A 22,298-nucleotide genomic window follows, 5' to 3' on the forward strand; every position below is an offset into this window, starting at 1 on the left:
TAAAAGTGAAATTTTCTGGCTGCCCATCCCTTTCCAGGTATAGAAAAACCCGTGGAGGTCAGCATTTTAAAAACCACTGACTGCTGTGGGTTTAATATTACCTTTAAATATCCATCTCGCAAGATTATATTCCTGTATGTGATTTTATTTTTTGCAGTCCCCATAATTATGTAGAAAACAAATGCTTAATGAATATGCCAGATTGCATTTGACATGTATATGTTCAAATGCAAAAAGTAAATGGTATGAAATAAAGATAAATGAAAGGTTTCATTGCTCACCCTCAATTCCCAGAAAGAAATCATTAATTCTTGTGTGAAAAGATAATTCTTTTGTTAGCCAATTGTCCAAAAATAAGACTAGATTCCATTACTCATGATGTATTGTAAACCACATTGAGCCTGCAAAGAGGTGGGAAAATGTGGGCTACAAATGCATTAAATAAATAAATAAATTTTGATACATGCTACACTTTGATTTGAAAGACAAATGCCATGTAAGGAACATTTAAAATCTCTATTAAACATTTACATAAGGAAAGACAAACATTAATATATACCTCAGATACTGACAGGATAGCCATGGTAGAACTGTTGATTGACTTCATTAGAATGATATCTGGTCATTAACTCAAAATGAAGCTGTCATTCTGGTCATTAGTTGCTGTACAAGTACCTTTAGCCCTATGATTCTACAGATCTGTTACACTGTGCTTAAATGATTTTTAAAAGATTGTTGCACTATTTCAGACCCTAGCTCTTGATATTTAATAGTTCCCTATGTTTATTTCAGGTTTGATTTGTAGAATTTTTTTCAGTGAATCTTACTAAATGGCCGTCAACTTTTATACACCATGTTTGGTCTGTATTTTCTATGAATAGTTTTGGAATGTCATGCAATCATGTGTAGTCCATTTAGTCTGCCTCTGTTGTTCTAGAGTCTACCATATTATTGTTACCATTCCTAAAATTCTTTCAGGGAGGTGCAGAATTGTTCATGCTACCATTGCACAAGTGATATAATCCTCTCTGGAAAATAAATGATGTACTCATGACTCAAAACAAATTATATTCGTACTCTAACAAATTAATTGAGCATCTATTTGTTTTTTTAGTTATGTTAAGGGGACCCAGTTTCCTACGATTCTGATGCCTGCAGAAAATCCTGCAGTTTTTTTTTCCTTTGTTGCTTAATTTAATCCAGGCTGTGGACATCATGGAATAATTCCCGGTAATCTAATGCTGTTGCCCCAGGTCCCCCACATCTCTCCCTGTTTCTTGATATTATGAGTTTGGTATTCCTCATTAACCCCCTACTATTCCTTATTCAGTTTGGGTGTTCTGCCTCCCTCCTGATGGTGTTGGCTGTGGGCAGCCTGATCCAATCTCTTGTAAACTGCTCTAGACTATGATTGCTGTTTTGGCTATGTTTGAATTTCCAGTTGCCACTTTACTGCTGCTGCAGTGTTTCTGTTCTGCATTGATGTTAAAAGGAGAGAGAACTTGGGAAGTGAGAAACCAGGGAGGAGGAAAGGAGGGGAAGATGTGAAGAAGGAGAGAAATGAAAGAAGGTGGAAGGGAGAAAATTGGGAGGGAGCAAGGCAGGAGAGAAGGAGAGAGAAAAGAGTAAAGAAGGAAGTGATGATAGAGAGGGAAGGATGAGAACAAGGGAAGGGAAATGGGACTTGATATACTGCCTTTCTGAGGTTTTTGCAACTACATTCAAAGTGGTTTAAATGTATTCAGGTACTTATTTTGTACCAGGGGCAATGGAGGGTTAAGTGACTTGCCCAGAGTCACAAGGAGCTGCAGTGGGAATTGAACTCAATTCCGCAGGATCAAAGTCCACTGCACTAACCACTAGGTTACTCTTCCACTCTGGAATGAATGTAAAGAAAAACAAACAGGAGAGTAGGTGTACACAACCCCAAAAGTTTCATTTTGTTTAATGTCCTGTGTTGTTTACAAGAATTTTCATTTTTTTTAAATTTGCCTTTTTTCATTTTAAGGGCAATGTAGTAAATAGTACACATACTTCATGAACTATTCAAATATTTTCCTGTCTTCGGGGGGGGGGGGGGGGGGGGGGGGTTTCCCATTGTTTCAGGCTGAAAATGACATGTCATTTCAAATGAATGCACATCCCTCACAGGAGAGAGGGAAGAAGAAACTTGGACTGAGGAGGCAGTCTAGAGGTACTGTGGGATCAGGAAAGAGAGGCTATGGTGAAAGAGTGGCATAAGAGAAAAGAGCTAGGAAAGGAAAATTAATAGACATGAAATAAGGAATGAAAAAGACAACTGAAATGGAGAAATAAATACTGGAGAAAAAAGAAAAGCCATTATATAATACAGGTTGGAACGTTATTATTTGGTTTTTTTTAATATAACTCCCCCCCCCCCTTTTTTTTTTTTACAAAGCCGTGCAACACTGCCGACCCTTTCACTTTGAAGGGGCTGTGTCAGCAATACCGCACTGGCAGACACTAGCGTGGCTTTGTAAAAGGGAGGGGATAATGATTGTCAGTACAAGTTGGGGGTGTTGTGCACAATGAAAAATGCAAGTTCATGCAAATATTCACCAAAATTACTATGGAGTATCAGACGCTGTACACTATTAAGAGCACGCTACCCCTGATGGCCCTTGTATTTTTCCTTCTCAGTGTTAAATACATGAAGGGCAATTCTATAATGTGGCACCTACACCTACACACCACTTACAGACATCAGAGGCACCAAAACTGGCAAGAGCACTAGGCGCTATTCTAGAAGGTTGTACCTAAATTCTGCACTGCCAAATGTGCCCTGTGCAACACATCCCCAACTGACATAGTGCGCTCCTGCTCCAACTACGTTGTGATGTCAGTGCAAGGGAAGCCAATGGACAGCTTCCCTTGCACCCTGTGCGGCTACACATAGCTTGGGACAGCCCTGCTATGGTGCATAACTGCAAGAGAGCATATACGTGGGTAGAGCATGGGCAGGCTATGGGCATGTCTCCAACTTATGTACATGCCTTATAGTTACTATAAATTATGTGCTTTGCATAGTGCACTTAGGTGCACCTATTTACACCTGCCATTGACCTAGCATAAATGGTCACACCTAAATTAAGACGCACCAATTTGAGTTTATGATAGAATTCTATAATGGTATCTCGGCACACAAATGCCATTATAGAATTGGTACTCAGGGGTAAATTCTATAAATGGTGCCTAAAAAATTGCTGGCAAAAAAACCTGCTTAAGCGGTATTCTATAAGCTGTGCCTAAAGTTCAGCGCGGTTTACAGAATACACTCTTAAGCAGACAGTCGTGTGTAAATTTAGGCATGGCCATTTGCACCAATGAAAATGTGGTGCAAATGCCCACACCTAAATTTACATGCGGAGCACCATTATTCTGTAACTGTGCATGTAACTTGAAGCCATGCCCTATTCCACCCTGAAATGCCCATGACCCTCCCATTTTCACACCCCCTTTTTTTGCAACGCATGTAAATTTTAGGCATGGATCCTGCACCTAAATTTACACACATTGGTCTGATCTAAATCTAATTAGTGCCAATAATTGCTTGTTAAAGAGTCAATTATTGGCCCTAATTGGCTTGTTATTCAATTGCGTGTGCAAATCAGAAATATGTCTAAATTTGCATGTGCAGTTTTTGGCAAACTTTACAGAATCAGGGGGTCAAGTGTGCAGCATTAGCATGCCTAAATGGAGGCATCACGTTACAGCAGCTCTGTCCTCATGGACCATAACCCTGTTGGTTTTCAAGATTTCCACAATGAATATGCATGAGATTGATCTGCATGTACTGCTTCCATTATATGCAAATAGATCTCATGCATATGCATTGTGGAAATCTTAAAACCTGACAAGATCGTGGCCCTCAAGGACATTGGTTGCTCACCCCTGATCTGGTGTAAGGGTTCTTAAACCTGTGCTGATAATCATTCAGATTTTCAGGATATCCACAATGAATATGCATGAAATAAATTAAGGAAATCCAGAAGAGGAAAACAAAAGTTCTGCAGAAAGAGCAGTACGGTCCACAAAAGCAGTATACACATCTTCTAATAGTTAAAAGGAGGCTTTAATTCTTGCCACTTAATTGGCTTAACAAGCTACTTAGCATTGCACTTAACAAGCAATAATGAGCACTAATTGGCAATAATTAGAATTTACGCACACAACTTGCTAAACATATTCTGTAACACACTGCACCTAAATTCTAATGCGCGCAGACAAAACAGGGCATGGTTATAGGCGGGGAAATGGGCATTGCATGGGCGTTCCAAAATTTATGTGTTTAGTTATAGAATATGGCCCTCTGTGCTTAAATCTATGCACCGGGATTTACACCATGTTTTAGCTGGTGTAAATGGACATGCGTAGTTTTAGGCGCTAGGATATCAATTAAATGTATTCTGTATACCGCGCCATCAGACTCACATGCTGAACCACACAGTGCAGGAAAACTCCTCTTCATCTCAAGACTACTGCCCGTCTTAGGCTTACCTCCTCCCACTCCACTGCAGGTAAGTTTTAGTCTCTGGCCTGGGAGTATACCTCCAATGTATTTATTGCCACAGCTGCTTCTTCTATATGGACAATACCTGGTTTCAAGGAATATAATGATTATGCACACTCTTATGTGCAAATTTCTGCAGGCGCATTAATACATAACTCCCGTGCTGTAACTTGCCAGTACCACCTGCGCACAATGAAGATCTCCTGAGGCAAGAGGGACAATCTGCAAAGGGGAGCCCTAATGTATATGTTTTTGATTGGGGGGGGGGGGGGGGGAGGCAACATCTCTTCTTTCTCTTTGCTTACTGGTGCTCAGTTTTTTTAAATTCAGGCCTATTACAGGATAGTGAAACAGAAACCATGCCTTTACTCATTTGGTGAAAATTATGTAGAATGAAACACACATCTATGAACTGAGAATAGTCCTTTCTTGGCTTGCTCATTGGGACAATAGGGCAGTGTCTGAGGGCCTACAGCAGTAGGGGGCCCCACTCTTCCCTAGCCTCCATTTAACCAATTTTGATAGATGGTTATTGCCCTGGGGGCTCAGACCACTGTCAGTCCTTCTCTGCTGAACACTGTTGACTTTGGGGATTCATGTCATTGAGACACACCCCATTTTATATTTGATATGAGGACCATTTCCGAAACAGGAAAAGTAACCTCCACCCCCCCCCCCCCCTTAAATTAAGACAGCTAGGCTTTGCCTTATTGCATACATTGATTTATATCTGTTTTTGCCATTGATTTCCTGAACAAAACGCATAACTACAAATTTACATATGCAACCAACAGAAAAATTCCCTTTAATGCTGTTTTACCCAGCTTGTTTCAAAGAACTAGAAATAAAAGTTAACAAAAAACTGCAGGTGATTTTTTTTTCTGGCCTAACATTTGTAACTGGTCTTCAAGAGCTTTGATCCCAAACTAGACCAGACCACGTGACATAAGCAGTCTACAACAAGGAGGTTTAATAGACAGGAGACCAAGTGACATCAAAATATGGAAACCAAATAGGTCAGTCTTAGTTTCCCCTTCCCCACACAGCTGTTATCGCTGTACTCTCAAAACAAAGCAAGCAAACCTAGATGCTGCATCCAAGTTGTCACTCTTTATTGTTGGTATCATTTGTATTTAATCTCTCATATTTTCAAACATGCCAGATGTGCATACAGCATACAGAAGAAGTATAGTAACAGAATTACTTTTCATAGGTAGAGTAGTAATCCTATATAATAATTCTCACCACCAACGTTCTAATCTGGGACTGCCTGTGTCCGTGGCTCCTGGAGTTGCTGAGCTAGGCTCCGTAGCCAAGATGACGTCACTAACAGCTGATTCCCAGGCAGGGGGAGGAGTAGGGAAACACTCTCTCTCAAACATACACACTCCGAGGAAAACCTTGCTAGCGCCCATTTCATTTGTGTCAGAAACGGGCCTTTTTTACTAATTTGCTATAAATCATAATCAGTGTGTCATTTGGAGGGGCTGGTTATAGGGATACCCTAGCACGTGTTATATTCGTGCAGAGGATATTTTTCTCCTGGTAAAGGGCCACAAAACAGATATCATGTTATGAGAATCAGGTGCTCAATATTCAGAGTTTCTATTTATTTATGACATTTATATCCCACATTAAACATGAATTAGGTTGAAACCCGGAAGCATTTTAAATCTTTTTTCCCTATGCCTAGATCAAAAGAAAAAGATAGCATGTGGGAACTTGCTCTTTTTGTTTTGTGGATTGCAGAGGATTATTATAAAAATGCACTTGATATCTTTATTATTATTATTTCTTTAACTAATGATAACAGTTCTAAGAATTTACCAATTGCTTTCAAAATATAAACAAAAATAATTTATTCATATTTATTCCTCTCTAAATCAAAGTGCATAATACTAGTTACCGTGCATTCATTCACTCACTCACTCATACTTCTCTTTGTGCCAGTATACAACGGTGCTTGCTGAATGATACATTTACAAAAATTATTTTTGTTTATATTTTGAAAGCAATTGGTAAATTCTTAGAACTGTTATCATTAGTTAAAGGATTATTATTTGATTATAACAGGACATTAAATGACACTCCAGATTGAGGGTTATTATTATTATTTGAGACAGATATTGAATAACGAGGGCAGAGCTACCTTCACGCAGAAGTCCAGAGTCAGTCTAAATGTGCCAACATTGTCCAGTTCAGCACACTATTAGCCGCCAAGTTCATACAAAGTTAATTATGTTCATTGGAAAATACATCTATTGACAAAGGCTGGCTGCTGTTATGATTGGGGTCAGAACCCCTCTCAAACTTACCTCTTTCCTGGGGGTCAGCTTCTTAGCTGGCTTCTGTTTCTTTTGTCTGTCCTTTCTGAGCTGGCTCTGTCTCTCTGTGCTGGCAGCTTCCAGCAGCATGGTGTTAATTGTTTTACTTTACTACAGCTGTGTGGGTGGACTGAGTTAGCTCTACCTCTCTTTGAGTGTACTGGCTTCAAGTGCTTCACGGTGTTGCATTGGTGTGGGTTGGACCTCCTCGGTCAGTGTGCTTTTGCCTAGGTCTAGGGAGTGTGACATCATCAGGGAGGGCCTTGATAAGGAAGTGGTGTTGTTTCCTTCAGAGCCTTTGCAACGGTGGTGTTTGCTTTAGGTAGGGTGGTGCAGTGTGCACTTTTGACTTTGTGTCTAGTTTCCCTGCTTGCTTTTGCTAAGGTCCAGGTTAGTGTTAGTGCAGTGTGCACTGGTGTTTGTGTGTTTAGCTTTCCTGCTTTTCCCTGGTGGTTCTCCTGCTTTTCCCTCTTGGTTTGGAAGCATTGCTGTGTGTAGGGCTTTGGAAGCTCTGTTGCTGTTAGAAGTACTTCAGGGTTTGGTGTTGTTAGGAACTCTACAGATTTTGCTGTTAGAAGTACTTCTGGTGTTTGTGCTATTGGGAGCATTGCAGTCTTTGCTGTTTGGGTTTTGGGTGCTGTAGAAAGCACTTCAGTTTGCTGTTAGAAGTACTTCTGGGTTTGGTCCTGTTAGAGGCACTTCAGTTCGCTGTGAGAAGTACGTCAGTAGCTTGGTGCTTAGTGGAACCTGGGTTAGGTTAGTGCGGTGGTGCACTGCTGTAGCGTGGGGGCTTAGGAAGCTCCTTTGCTAGTGTGTGTTTGCTTTCCTGCTTTTTCCTTGTGCCTTCCCTGTCTTCCCTTTTAGTGCTAGGAGCTCTTTTGGTTGTTTGGTGCATAGGAGCACCTTAGTTAGTTTAGAGTTGTAGAGCACTGCTTGTAGCTTGGAGCTTAGTAGCACCTGTGTTAGCTTGTGTATTTAGTTCCCTGCTCTGTTACTTTAGGGCTTAGGAAGTCCCTTTGTTGAGCAGGGCTTAGGAGCTCCTGTTTAGTATAGGGCTTAGGAAGTCCTTTTGTTAGTGTAGGCCTAGGAGTGCCTGGTTAGTCCAGTTCCTTGGAGCACTGCTGTCTCTTCTGTTTCCTGACCTGGTCCCTGTGTCATCCGGTATCTGGTAAGTCCTGCCGGCTACTCGAACCCAGGAGCTCAACTCCTGGGGGGCTTAGTAGCTAAGTGTAGGTGAAGCTGTTCGGACCAGTTCAGTGTGCTCCAGTCCAGTGTTCCAGTCCGGGGAATTCCAGTCCAGTGTCCTCCAGTCCGGGGGATTCCAGTCTGTGTGTTCCGGTTGCTGGGTGGTGCCTGCAGTCCCTGCCGGTGCCGGTGTGCTTGCCCAGCGTTGGTTGGTGGGTTTTGCCTGCTGCTGTCACTCCTCGTCAGCAGCCCAAGGGCTCACGTTTGCTCCAGAGCCCGGCCCTGCGGGCTCTGAACCTGACACCTGCTATATGAATATTCCATCATTGTTTCATTATTGTTACCACATATTACATATGGGCATTTGCTTTAAACTTTGATTGTTTTAATTTGTTTATCCATACCTTACATACACATGGTTTGCTTTTTAACCCCAAAGGTGAATCCAAAGGGTGGTTGAACAATTAGGTATAAACTGTGTTGTTTCTGACTTTACTTGGTTTGGAGTGCGTTGGGTCCTACTGATCTCTACATCTGCTGTCTGGAATTTTGGAAGATGGAAATAAGGAAATAAAAATTAAATCTTGGATGTACTCTGTAGAAGTTGTTCTTTACTTTTGCAATGTGATGGATGTCCGTTCTGGTCTGTCTATACTTATGGCTATGATTTCTGAACATTAAAACAACGCAAGATTTAACTATCTTCCGAAGGCTACTGAAAACTGATCTATTCAAGAAGGCATACCAATAATATTCATCCTCAATACATAATAATAAAGACTACACATGAACTAGAAAAACCGAACTCTTAACACTTGACTGACTGACCTCTTTCACTTTAACCCTTATGCTGAATATAGTGTTACTTTAACCCCTATGTTGAATAACTTCTCTACAGTCGATGACCTAATGTATGTTACATTCCTATTTATCACATAGAAATTAATATGCACTACAACAATGTATTCCTCTCTACTACGTATGCATGCACCTTAATGCAGCGACTTTTGTATTCTGTGACCCGGAAATGGCAATTGCCATTACGGCAAATGTAAGCCACATTGAGCCTGCGAATTGGTGGGAAAATGTGGGATACAAATGCTAATAATAATAATATGGTATCATTAAAGGACAAACGTTTATATATATATATATGTTAATCTCAACTTTGTTAAATGTTTCAGACATATCCATCTATTTGATCCCAAGATAAACTGAATTATATTATTCTGTCTCACTGTATTTTCAAATGTAAGCCACATTGAACCCAACTCTGCATGGAATAATGTGTGATATAAATGTAAAAAAAAAAAATCTTTATCCTCCACCTTTTAAGACACTGCCTACCTGCTGGATAGTGATGGCACAAGGAAGCAAGTTTGGTCCACTGAAGACTAACTCAAAATAGCCTGTTTATTTATTTATTGCATTTGTATTCCACATTCCCCCACCTATTTGCAGGCTCAATGTGGCTAACATAGATTTGATAACATTGTCATAACAGGATATCGGATGCAATTAGTTCCTTAGCTGGGCCCTAGTATTACCATACTGAAAACACGACCATACCATGCCTCTGTGGTTATGTTCCACTGATAAGTTAAATGATTAACTAGATTTCTTGAAAGGATTATATCAACTTAGGATGCATGACTAGGGGCACAAACATACACTTATTTCTTCAATATCACAAATTCCTCATGTACAACGACAAAACAACCTTTTAGGGTGGATAGTGTTCACAATGAGCTCCTTTTACTTAGACCAGATAGAGATAAGAGTTTTCAGTTTTGGCACAGTATAAGTCAACACAAGTATAAAATATAAGAAAACCAATGGGCTGCATTAGGGGCTTATAGCCCATTTATGTTTAAACACAAGAGATCTGCATGAAACAAAATATGTATCTTTATTTTGACTTATAAAACCACTTGCTCCTGAAACATGTTCAAAACAGAATCCATTTGTTTATGTAAAAGGTAAACTTCTACAAAACAGATGCAGATGTGATTCCATGTGCCCCAATGAAAAGATAGTTTAATTCTACTTCCATTTAATTTCAATATATTCCATCATCTTTATAACACCAGGCTTCCCAAGGCAGATTACAACAGTTAAGATGAACCCATCATGAAACAGGATATCCTCGCTGAAATCTTGCCATCTATATTATATAGAAGAACAGTGAAGAAAAATGAGCACAAACTACAGAGTTTATAATTTTTTTTTTTTTACATTTGTACCCCACACTTTCCCACTCATGGCAGGCAATGGAGGGTTAAGTGACTTGCCCAGAGTCACAGGGAGCTGCCTGTGCTGGGAATCGAACTCAGTTCCTTAGTTCCCCAGGACCAAAGTCCACCACCCTAACCACTAGGCCACTCCTCCACTTGCTGTTTCTACTAGCTGCAATAATTTCTGAAGCTGTTTTAGTGATATTCAACTGTTATTTCTTTTCTCCTCCACCTTTCAAGGCACTGCTTGTCCAACTGAAACAGCTTTAGATTTGTACAGTACAATAAGGAACGACAACATGGATGCAGCAGCTCATAGGTTTGCTTGCTTTGTTTTGAGTGTATGGCAATGTTATTTGTTACATTTGTATCCCACATTTTCCCACCTATTTACTGGCTCAATGTGGCTTACATATTACCGTTAACGCCGATAGCCAATTCCGGTATGAACAAATACATGGTGTGAATAATACAAAGTGATATTTTGGTGGAATGAAGTACATGTATGGTAGGTTGGATTGGGGGGGTCTTAGAGAGGGAGAGGGGAGGAAGTGTCAGGTAATGCTCATTAAGGTCTTTGGTTACATTGTGACGTAGGTGTCTAGGTATTTTATGTTGAGACGGTGGGGTATGCTCTTCTGAACAGATCTGTCTTTAGTGCTTTCCGGAAGTCTAGATGGTCGAGCATAGTTTTTACAATGCGTTCCATAGTTGTGCGCTTAAATAGGAAAAGCTGGTTGCATAGATGGATTTGTATTTGAGTCCTTTGTTGCTTGGGTAGTGGAGGTTTAGGTATGATCGTGTAGATTTTGTGGTGTTTCTGGCTGGCAGGTCAATGAGGTCTGTCATGTATCCCGGTGCCTCGCCGTAAATTATTTTGTGAACAGTCGTGCAGATTTTGAAAGTGATGCATTCTTTGATTGGTAGCCAGTGCAGTTTTTCTTGTAGTGGTTTGGAGCTGTCAAAACGTGTTTTTCCAAATATTAGTCTGGCTGCTGTGTTTTCGGCGGTTTGAAGTTTCTTTATGATTTGATCTTTGCATCCCGCATAGATTTCATTACAGTAGTCAGCGTGACTTAGTACCATTGACTGTATCAGGTTGAGGAATATTTCCCTCTGAAAGAATGGTTTCACACTTTTAAGTTTCCACATTACTAAAAACATTTTCTTTATGGTGGACTTCGCAATGCCAGCTGCGTGGAGTAATTGTTACAAATAGCCCCCAGATAACCTGAGAACTTATACAAAAAGAACTTATGAAACCAGATTTGGTGAAACAAGTCTTAATTAATTTATTATTTCAAAATACACCTTTGTAAAGATGGTTGCCTCTAGAAGCAAGAGGCACATCCCTCCTTAATGTTTACAGGTTTTATACCCTTTCTTTTTAGTTACATTAAGTATCTGATCCTAAGTTTTTCATTGGATATTGATCACATTTACCAACCCCTACTACATCATTGTTATTTATCATGACAGTCCACTAAAAATTTTCCATCACCCTAGCAGCTGAGCCCCTACCCATTGTAACTTCTGCTTGGTCTGCATTTTTGTATCTTTAAACCTTTATGTGAGAACTTTGCATAGTTCAGCACATGGCATTTTCCATCTTCCATAGTCTTACAGCTTCGTGGTCTCATGCTTAGATGTATTGTTGTTTCTACTCTTTGGGCTTCTTACCCCTCTCTTCTTTCTCTCTCAGCACTTTTATCTCTTTGCACATATTACTTTAAACTAACAGGGTTCCTTTTGCTAATGATTTTAGAAAGCTATAATATGGTGATTTTTGTTAAAAAGAGCCTACAGAATTATAATCCATCCCTAAAGAGTTCCTTTCTACCAGGGCATAAGTTATTTTTGTAATTATGTTAAATGAAAAAGCAATATCCTATATAATAAAAAGCACCAACATTCTGAAGCTGACTCTGTGGCACTGTGGCAGTGTAGGGTTCGTAAGTCTGTAGTTCAGCGTTTCATTGGCTCTTGCTGTCCCCGCCCTCAAGTCGAGGAAACGGAATGCTGCATAGTTGCCAAGCAAACAAAAGCGACGTCACAGGAACGAAGAACCAATCAGACAGAACGGAACTTGGAGGAGGGAAGTGGAGTGGATTGAATCTCTAACAAACAATCATATACAGGGAGGTATGAACATCAGTGGAGGCAAGCAAGGTTGCCAGGTGGGCGGTTTTTCGCCAGCGGCGGCGGGAAAATTTCGCCGGCCGCAGGATGCAGTTTTTTGGGCGGTTTTCCCGTCGCTGCTGTGCGAGTTCGGCGTTTTTTTCCGGGGCTTCTATTGGTCCAATTTGGTCCAATAGAAGCTTTTCCGTGGCTTCTATTGGTCCAAATTGGACCAATAGAAGCCTTTCAGGGGCGGGGCTGACGTCAGGGATGACGTAAGCGGCGGGGCTAGTGACGCGGATTTTTGGCCGGGTTTATGGCTGTTTCAGGCTAGGAAAAGTTTACCCAGCTGGCCACACACACACACAGCTCTACTGATGTGATTGTTAAACTGATTGAAGGGCCTGAACAAGGAAAACTTTTACTACATTGTAACACAGTTTACACAAAAAATATTGTATATAAAGAAATCTTACACATGTAAACAACAATTATATTCAGAATACAACCGTGGAAACATTAATGGCAGAAACTCATTACATTGCTAGCGCCCGTTTCAAACGGGCCTTTTTTTTTTACTAGTATTTACATATTTCTCACAGGAGTGGAAACTGAGATTAACCTAATTGGCTTCCTTGCTTACAGTGGACTAGATAGGCTCACTTCCACTCCTGTCTATTAAACCTCCTCGGTCTGCAGCCAGCAACGTTCTTCTGTCAAGAGTAGGAGTACGCAGACGAGCGCGCGCGGCTCACCTAACTGCCGTAGTTGTCGTCATCACGCCACGAAACAAAGAGTCAGAGAGAGCGCGCCACCTTCAAAATGGAAACGCTCATTGAAACATCAGATTCTCAGTCAGTGAACGCAAAGACGCTCGCGGAACCTCATGACTCAGCGCCCGAAGGCCCACCTGATGAACCCTATGACTCAGCGACCGAAGGACTACCCGAGGGAATCGACGACTTGGCGGCTGAAGGAAGACCTGAGGGACCCCACCACCACTCACCCGCCGACTCAGAATTGCCGGAGTTGAAAAAAGAACTGCCCTTAAGTCCCTGCCACTCGGGGACAGAAGAATCACTGGACGAGGGTCCCCGGGATTTCGCGAATAAGAAACCAACAGACTCGGCTAAGGAAGAGACGTCTGACGAGCAATGGCGGGAAATTCCGGCAGCAAGCTGTAGCTCCTGCTCCCTCTCGGCAAGCCTTTCGTCCGAGGCGGTGGAAGTGGCTTCGGGGTGGGTGCTGGACTTTATGGTTTCCTGCCTATGCCAGTACTTCAAAGACGGTCGGATGACAGAGTTTGCCAGGACTAGGGATTCCACAGAAGGTGAGCTCGTAAGAGATGTGGTAGTGGTAGCGATTAGAAAGAGAAGAGCAACATTGGGAGTTTCTCTAATAGTGTGACATAGAGGGGGAGGGAGGGAACCTGGGAACGTCAGAGTTCAATTATGGCGCGCGCTGTTTTTAGTGGAAGCTGCTCAATTGGTGTCATCAAGGAGGTTTTATGACCGGAGACGGCATGACGTCAAAAAGTTGAAGCCGTCTCTACCTTGGAAACGCCACCCAAACATTCGCAGATGCTTTTGAAAAGAATACCGAACTTGTGAGGTTTTTGACTACCTATGTGTAGTTGTGTGTGTGTTTTAAAGCCTCCCATCTGTAATCCAAGGATTTTTTTTAACCTGGGGGTGGGGGGGCTGCAATTCGGCCCCAAGGCTCAGGTGGAGCTGGAGCCAGCCTTATAGCTGCCCCCTACAAAAATTGAGCCTCATGCAGCTCCAAAAACAAATCTATTGCTCTGGAACACCCGCCCTTGCCGACCGCAAGCTCATACCCCACAACCCCCAGAGGTAAAAAAAAAAAAATGACAAACCCAAACTTTTATGGGATGCTTTTGAATAAAAACAACCCTACACATAGTTTGCTATTGTTTTAAGTAGTGTCTGCAAATATTTGGTGACAAGATCCACTCACTACCTTCAGCCCACAGAATGGGCGAGATAGGAGACGGCATGAGTCTGTCATAAAACTTTCTTGGGTGGGGGGGGGGTTTACATTTATTTTTTATTCTGTGTGCACATGCGCATTTAAGCGCTGCTGCTGCTGCTGTCCTTGGTCTTTGTGTATAGCGCTGCGTATGCCTTGTAGCGCTATAGAAATAAGCAGTAGTAGTAGTATTGCTTTGGAACTGTGGGCATGAAACTGATGATGTATATGGAACGTGAACGCTGGCTTGCGTGGAGAGTGACTTCCAATGATCTCACTTTTTCTCAATGTGTCATGAAGTCAAAACGTCATTTGGAAATAAAACAAAAAAACACATCAAACTAATTGGAGCTGGCCTTATTATTGAGTGTCTGTTTCTTTGTACAGGGCCCCTCTTTTTCCACCCTGCTTTTTACTCCCTACAGATTCAAATATGAGGCAGTGCAGTTAGTGTCTGTACTTGACCTGGATGGCACCACATATCCCCTCCCTCCACCCAAAAAAATGAAGTATAAGCATAAAGTATAAAAGGCAATTCTGTAAAGGGTGCCTAAACGTAGGTACCAATTGCACACACTAGTTTATAGAATAGGCACACTTATGTGTACGAATGACATCACAAATTGACATTTAGGTGCATAGGTACTAGGAGCTATTCTATAAAACTGGCAGGTAACTGCAAATGAGCTATGGTCGGAGCATAAATTGAGCCAGCAAAGAGGTGGGAAAATGTGGGATACAAATGCAATAAATAAATAAAAGTGGTGGCTTCAAAAATAGTGAAGTAAAATAAAGTCTTATTAAAAAAAAAATACTCAAGTAAAAGTAATAAAGTACAAATCTTAAAACTACTTTTTTATTACAAAGTAAAAAATATTCTTAACAAGTTGGACCACAGAATCTAGTATGTTTACAAGCTAACTTCCAGGGGGTCACACGAAGTCCATCCTAGAAAAACACCACCCTGAATATTGCAGTGGGCAGAACAACATTAATAATACCTATTGGAAAAAAAAGCAAGCTGGATTAGTACAGATTAATCCTACACAGACACTTGATGCTAACAGAATACCCAACCTTTTTCACACATAAACAGAGGTACTCCTCATGAAGTATAGAATAAGTAACCACAAAATAAAAATAGAAATGTGTAGACAAAAATTAAACTGAACCCAGAGAAGCCATACTCTGCATATAGTACAAAAACAAAGAAACAGAAAGTGACACATTCTGTAGTACTGTGCAAAATAGAGAACAGATGTAAATTTCAAAAACTTACATATTCCAAATGCTACATTAAAAAATTAACAAAAACAGAAAATAAGGTGATATCTTTTTATTGGACTAAGTACATTCTTTGACTAGCTTTTGGAGGCCAAAACCTCCTTAAGTCAGGACAAGCATACTATTACAGTAGTATACTGCCCCCGACCTGAAGAGGTAGGTTTTGGTCTTCGAAAGTTAGTCAAAAAAATGTATGTAGTCCAATATAAAGGTGTCACCTTATTTTATTCTTTTCTTTTATATTTATTAACTTTTAAAACGAACTAACACAGCTACCGCATTACTTCATCCTAAATTAAAAATAAATGTTTTTTCTACCTTTCCTGTCTAGCCATTTATTTTTTTGGTCCCAGTCTCTGGTTACTGCTTTCATGTCTTTTTTTTGTTACATTTGTACCCCGCGCTTTCCCACTCATGGCAGGCTCAATGTGGCTTACATGGGGCAATGGAGGGTTAAGTGACTTGCCCAGAGTCACAAGGAGCTGCCTGTGCCTGAAGTGGGAATTGAACTCAGTTCCCCAGGACCAAAGTCCGCCACCCTAACCACTAGGCCACTCCTCCACTTTTAAACTCTTTCCAAGGGTTTCCTGTCCATGTGTCATTTATTTTAATTTCTCTTTTGTCTTCATCACTGTAATGAATTCTAACACAAGCCTATTCCAGCTCTGTGGGTGCTGTAGGTTCTTGAGCACCCCTAATATTGAACAAACTCTTTGACTGTGTCCAAGGAGGGGTAATTTCTATTGTTTAGCATCCCCAGTCTTTTTGAAATGTTGACTCCTACACCTATCTAGTCTTGCCCAATTTCTCTCTCTCCCCAGTCCATAGGCTCTGTCTCTCCTCCCTCCTTTATCCAGTATCGCCCCATCTGTCTCTTTCATTCTCTCTCCCATCCAGTCTTGCCTCATTTCTCTCTCCCCTGAGCCCATAACTGTGTCTCTCCCTACCTTTCATGCAGTATCCCCCCAGTCACGCTCGCTTTCTCTCTCCCTCTCCACCCATCCAGTGTTGCCTAATTTCTCTTCTCTCTGTAGAGGGGGAGAACCAGAGGTATGGAAAATACTTTCTAAACGTGTTCTTCGTTACGAAGTACAGCTTACTTGCAACAAGTTACATTTTTTTTGCCATGTTTATCCCTTGTTACACGTAAAAGTACTGCCAATTGTACTTAAGTACAGCAGTGAAGTACAATTACTTTGTTAGTACCCATCTCTGATCAGATGTGCACATTTCAAGGCACACAGGCATGCCAACTTATGCCTGCCACTGACATGCTGTCATGCCTCAGTTTTAGCATGCTAAAGCAACTTCGCGCTACTATTTTATAATGGGTTAGGTGTGCCTTAATGCAATTATAGAATTGGCTCTAAGCGCACTTCTTTGTCCACCTACTTTTAGGCACCACTTTATAGACTTGCCCTCATAGTGGCACCTGTCCCCCTTGGGCACTATGAGGGCAATGATACCCCCCTGTGGTATCATTAGGATAAAGATTGTGTTAATGGATTTCTCACCTGAGGAATAACAAGCCCGGGGGGGGGGGGGGAGTCTGTTCCCTTTTCTGCAATCCTATCCTTCTGCCAGTTAATCGGGGTAAAGCGTATTGCTATCTGGCTGTAACTTAATAGGACAAAAAGGTTGAAATAGAAACCAAACATAATTTTATTTGAGATTTTTCAAGTAGAACAAAAATGTGGATGGTGGTTAAATCATGATAAATGAACAATCACACAACTTCACAGTGCCAATATCTGCAATTCTTCGTTGAATTAGAAGAACACAGTATCATTTCTTATACAAGAATAAACCCGTCTAGGTACCTTTTTTTTGAACTGATGAAACACTGTTCAGTAAGTACAGGTTTAACTTTTTTTCTGTTACAATTATAAAAAAGCAAAAAATTAACCTCCAAAGCACTTTACAAAACGTGAACTCTTTTTCCAGACATTCTTTCTTATTATGCCTGTTCAGAAATATTAGGATCAGGATTTAATTGATAGAATAAAAGGAAGTGGAACTGTTGAGCGGGGTAAGGTGACAGAAGGGAAGAAGGTGGTGCACATGATGAGAATGAGCACTCTTCCCAACACAGGCATGTGCATACGCACTGTTGCTAGCTCTCGTATGCAGGAGCTGATGCAGAAAATTGTGTGTGAGGAAACCTGGTGCTGATCTTTAGGTCAGAGCTCTAACTCAGGCTTACAATTTGAGGGGTATTTTCGAAAGGACGTCCAAGTGAGAATAGGGACATCGTCTCCTATGTATTTTCAAACAGGAAATACATAGTGATTTCCTGTTTAAAAATATATGAGATGAACATCCTTGTGCTGGAGATGTCCATCATGAATAGCCATTTTACAAACTGGAACATCAAAATTATAAATTGAGGAAAAAAGACATGGAAGTCTGTATGCCCTGCTAGGAACAGAAAAATACCTACTGTCCCTGAACTATACCACGTGAGTAGCCTTCAGGCTTGCAGGTTTCTTATATATCCAGGTAGAGTAGGTATTTTTCTGTTCCTGGAAGGCTTAAAATAATAATAATAAAAAAGAGTGACAGTGGGATTTGAACCTGGATTCCTTGGTTTACTGTTCACTGCACTAACCACTAGGTTGCTCATATCTGCGTTGTGCTCTGTTCAGAATGTCTATAATCAGGGTTGCCAGGTGGAAAATTTTTTTCTAGCCCAATCCAGCCCAAAACCCGCCCAAACACAAACCCCGCCCCTGACACCCCCACCCCCGTGTCATCACCCCCGCCGTCACCGGCCCCGCCCCCGCCGTCACCGGCCCCGCCTCCCCGTCATCGGCCCCGCCTCCCACGTCATCGGCCCCGCCTCCTACGTAATCGGCCCCGCCTCCCACGTCATCGGCCCGCCCAAAACGTCACTAACCCCGCCCAAAAAACATCACTAACCCCGCCCCCCCGCGGCCGAAAAAGGCAAAAAGCCGCCCAAAAAACCGCACAGAAACCCAAAAAGCCGCCCAAAAAACCGCAACCCGCCGCGGGCAAAAATTTCCCGCGGCGGGTCGCGGAAAACCGCCCAATTGGGCGGTAAAACCGCCCACCTGGCAACACTGTCTATAATATCTGAAGTTGTCACAGAATATGGTATTCCTTTCCATTTTCACTTTCAGGAGAGAGGGACAGCAACCACAAGTAGATTACAGGTGTCATGTCTTAATCCCTCTAGTGGCCAGCTGGAGCACCTTTCTATACCCTAGATGTGATTAAACCAGGTCTTTTTAAGGATGTTCTTCTTTTTAGACTTGGACATTTCCTTCCCTTCAGTAATCATTGTTGGATGTCCTGATTTTGGACCCTCTCTAGTCCCGCTCAAAATATCCCACAACACGCTCTCTTGCTATTTGGACACATGGCAGTGTCGGCCATCCAAATCCTAAATGCAATGTGAGACACACTTGTGTTCAAAAACATTATACAAAACTTCACCCACCTACAAGTAACCAAGTGAAAAACTGTTCCAAATGTACCGTGTAATGTTAAGACACATGAGGAAAAATACCTCAAATATCCAAATGCTAGAACTAAGCCTTGTTTTTTATTGGGGTGTCCAAATCCTACCTTTGCAAAATTGGGATTTGGTCCACTTCAGCATTTTGGGACGGTGGGGATGGCCATATACATTGAAAATAAGCACCTTAGGGGCCCTTTCACTCAGCTGCAGTAAAAAGCAGCCCACGCTAGTTTTGGTACGTGAAATTGGCATGTGCTGGGCCATTTTTTACCGCGGCAGGAAAAAGGCCTTTTTTTTTAAAAATGGGGAAATAAATGGCTGTGTGCTAATATTAAAATTAGCACATGGCTATTTACTGCCTGAGCCCTTACGCTGATGTGCTACTCATGCTGTAATTGGGTAGCATGCGGCAATGTGGCTGCACTGCTAGGAACGACACCCCTCTCCCCCATGGTAGAAAATTGAAAATTTTCTGGCACATGTAACTTCGGAACTACTGCCAGGGGTCGATTTGGCACATGCTACCTGTGTGGTAGCCCTACCGTGGCTTAGTAAAAGGGCTATTTACTGTCCAATAAATAAATATGAAGATAAGCTCCTTTTGAGCCACTGAATTCCTGCCATCTGAAGTACTTGATCTGGAAGGTTATTTTTCTTGGTGGCTGTTACTTCAGCTGGCAGGGTCAGTGAGCTTCAGGCCTTAGTGGTGTATGTCATCACAACAGAGTAGTCCTCTGCACACACCCCAAGTTCCTGCCATAAGTGGTGTCGGCGTTCTGAGGCAGCCATGGCATAATTATATATATAAGAAATGATATTAAAAGCTTGAAGTTTAAATTCTCAGTTCTGCTAGCAAGTGAAGGTATGCCAGATGGTTCAGATTATATTGAACTCTAGCGTTTGCCGGGCTGGGTTAGAAAGGTCAGAGAAAGGAATTTCTTTCACCCTGGTGAATGATGAAAGCTAGCTCAACAGCTGTATATTATTAGGCATACTGAATAGTTTTGTAAGCAGGCAGTTTGTTTAGGATTAAATAGAAAAATGCTTAGATAGAAATACTGTTTAGAGAGAGGCAATAGATTAGTATTTACAAGTTTTTGATATTTAGAATATGTGTTATAAGGATGCTTACTTTAGAATATGCTGTATTCTGTGTAAATTAATAATTCTGTGTGGAATGTTTGTTCAACTCTCTGTCTGACGTTCTGAGTAGGGCTGCAGTGAAGAGATCAACATGTGGTTTGACTTAGCCATAGTTCTGGCTGGTTCAATGTATAAGCTGATAGGTGAAAAAGGTCAGGACTAGTCAGCTCTCTTCTCCTTGATTAATTATAGGTAAAATGTAGAAATGGTCTTGAAAGTGATAACCTGATATGTATGCTATTAAGTAAGATTGACTTTTGACCTCTTTAATGAATGCCAGAGTCCAGTAAGCAATTTAAGCTATAAGATGAGACATTAATCATAAGGAAAATATAAGAGTTCTGGAGACCAAATGTCTGGCTTAAGGGGCCCCAGGTTAGAGGTCAGTTTGAGGAATCCCAAACCTATGTAACTGATATTTCAAAAGTAATGATTGGTTGAGGCAAAGTGACCAATCTATTCCTTAACCAATTGGAGAGTAAGGGGGCTGGGCTAGGCTAGGCTGGATAGAACTGTATTTAAGTAGGAGCAGAAGCAGTTTACGTCAGAAGGAGCTCAGAAGGAAGAGAAGGACAGAAGGAACAGACAGAAGAAGGAGAAGACAGCATAAGAAGAGAGCTGACCCAGAGAGCTGAGAGAAAGACACAGAGAGCTGAGAGAAAGACACAGAGAGCTGAGACACAAAGAGAAGAAGAGACTTAATGCTGATGTCCTGCTTTGTTTGCTGGCAAATAAAGAAGATTACTTTCTCATTCTGGTGTGTGCTGTCTGACTCCTGAAGTATCACAAATTCATGCATCCATTCATGCAACAGTTCCATCTGATCAGGTCAATTGTTTTGCCTACATTCTTTCCTGACTTCATGCCCATCCTGGCGAAAGCACTTTGCACACCTTGGGCAAGAGAGCATTGGCCTACTACATGGAGCAGACCAGGCCCCACAGACAGTCTGCCCAACTTCTTATTTCTTTTGATCCTAACAGGATGGGAGTCGCTATCAGGAAACATACCATTTCTAATTGGCTAGTAGAGTGTATTTCCTTCATTTATGCCTAGGCTGAGCTGGCACTAGTGTGTCAAGTCATGGCTCACAATGTCAGAGCTATGGCTGCGTCGGTAGCCCATTTGACACATTCATATCACACTACTTCCTTGAGCAGGATACCCGACGTGATAGTCATTTCAGGCAAACAGTGTTGCAGAATCTGGGATTTAGAATCCAACTCCACTCTCCTAGGCCCGTTTTATTCTGGTCCAGGCTACACTCTGATTCAGATTTTATATAGTTTCAGGTTTATTTGCGTTATGTCCTCGCAGTTGTGAGGCCCAATTGACCGATGTTTTTTTTTTTGGGGGGGGGGGGGGGTGAGCCTGGATGCTAGGGATTCCCCACGTTGAGAATTGGTAGGCCTGCTTGTCCTCTGAGAAAGCAGATACTTAACTGTAGCAGGTATTCTCTGAGGACAGCAGGCCTTATGTTCTCACAATCCCTTCCACCTCCCCTTGGAGTTGTCTCCTTTATCATTTTTCCTTTTATCCTGTTATACTCAACTGAGGTAACCATGTTCGCATGGCGGGCAGGACGGCACTTGCGCATGCTCGGTGGAGCGTGTCTCGCACTCCACAAAGCTCTTATGCTTGTCGTAAGGCCCGGACCGGGCAACGTAGCCTGCGTTACCCCACTTGTGAGAATATAAAGCCTGCTGTCCTCGGAGAATACCTGCTATAGGTATCTTCGCTTTATCTCTTGGATATGGGGCTGAAATTTCAGCGTAGATCCGAGATGATGCGCAGCTAAATTAGTTAACAAGCCATTAACTATGAAATAATTGGTCTTTACAATCATTGATGTTAACTGGCACACTAAGTGCCTAAATCCCATAACATAAAAGGGGGCATGGCCAGGGGAGTGGCATGGGCGAGTCAGGGCATTGCAAAAACTTGCGCACAGTGTTCTAGAATAGTGCCATTTATGTGCTGAAATTCTGTGAGTTGGGCACCAGTGTTTA

The 22,298-nt window shown here is 41.8% G+C and overlaps 1 protein-coding gene across 1 annotated transcript in view; it reads left to right on the forward strand.

The window, feature by feature from the left end:
- Positions 1-13,214: 13,214 nt before the first annotated feature.
- Positions 13,215-22,298, forward strand: part of TERF1 (telomeric repeat binding factor 1) — a 127,901-nt gene continuing 118,817 nt past the window's right edge. Inside the window, exon 1 of the mRNA XM_030189658.1 lies at positions 13,215-13,722. Within this exon, the coding sequence (XP_030045518.1) occupies positions 13,215-13,722 (508 nt within the window). The remainder of the gene's footprint in view (positions 13,723-22,298) is intronic.

This window comes from Microcaecilia unicolor, chromosome 1 (genome assembly GCF_901765095.1).
Source record: "Microcaecilia unicolor chromosome 1, aMicUni1.1, whole genome shotgun sequence".
Taxonomy (NCBI): domain Eukaryota; kingdom Metazoa; phylum Chordata; class Amphibia; order Gymnophiona; family Siphonopidae; genus Microcaecilia; species Microcaecilia unicolor.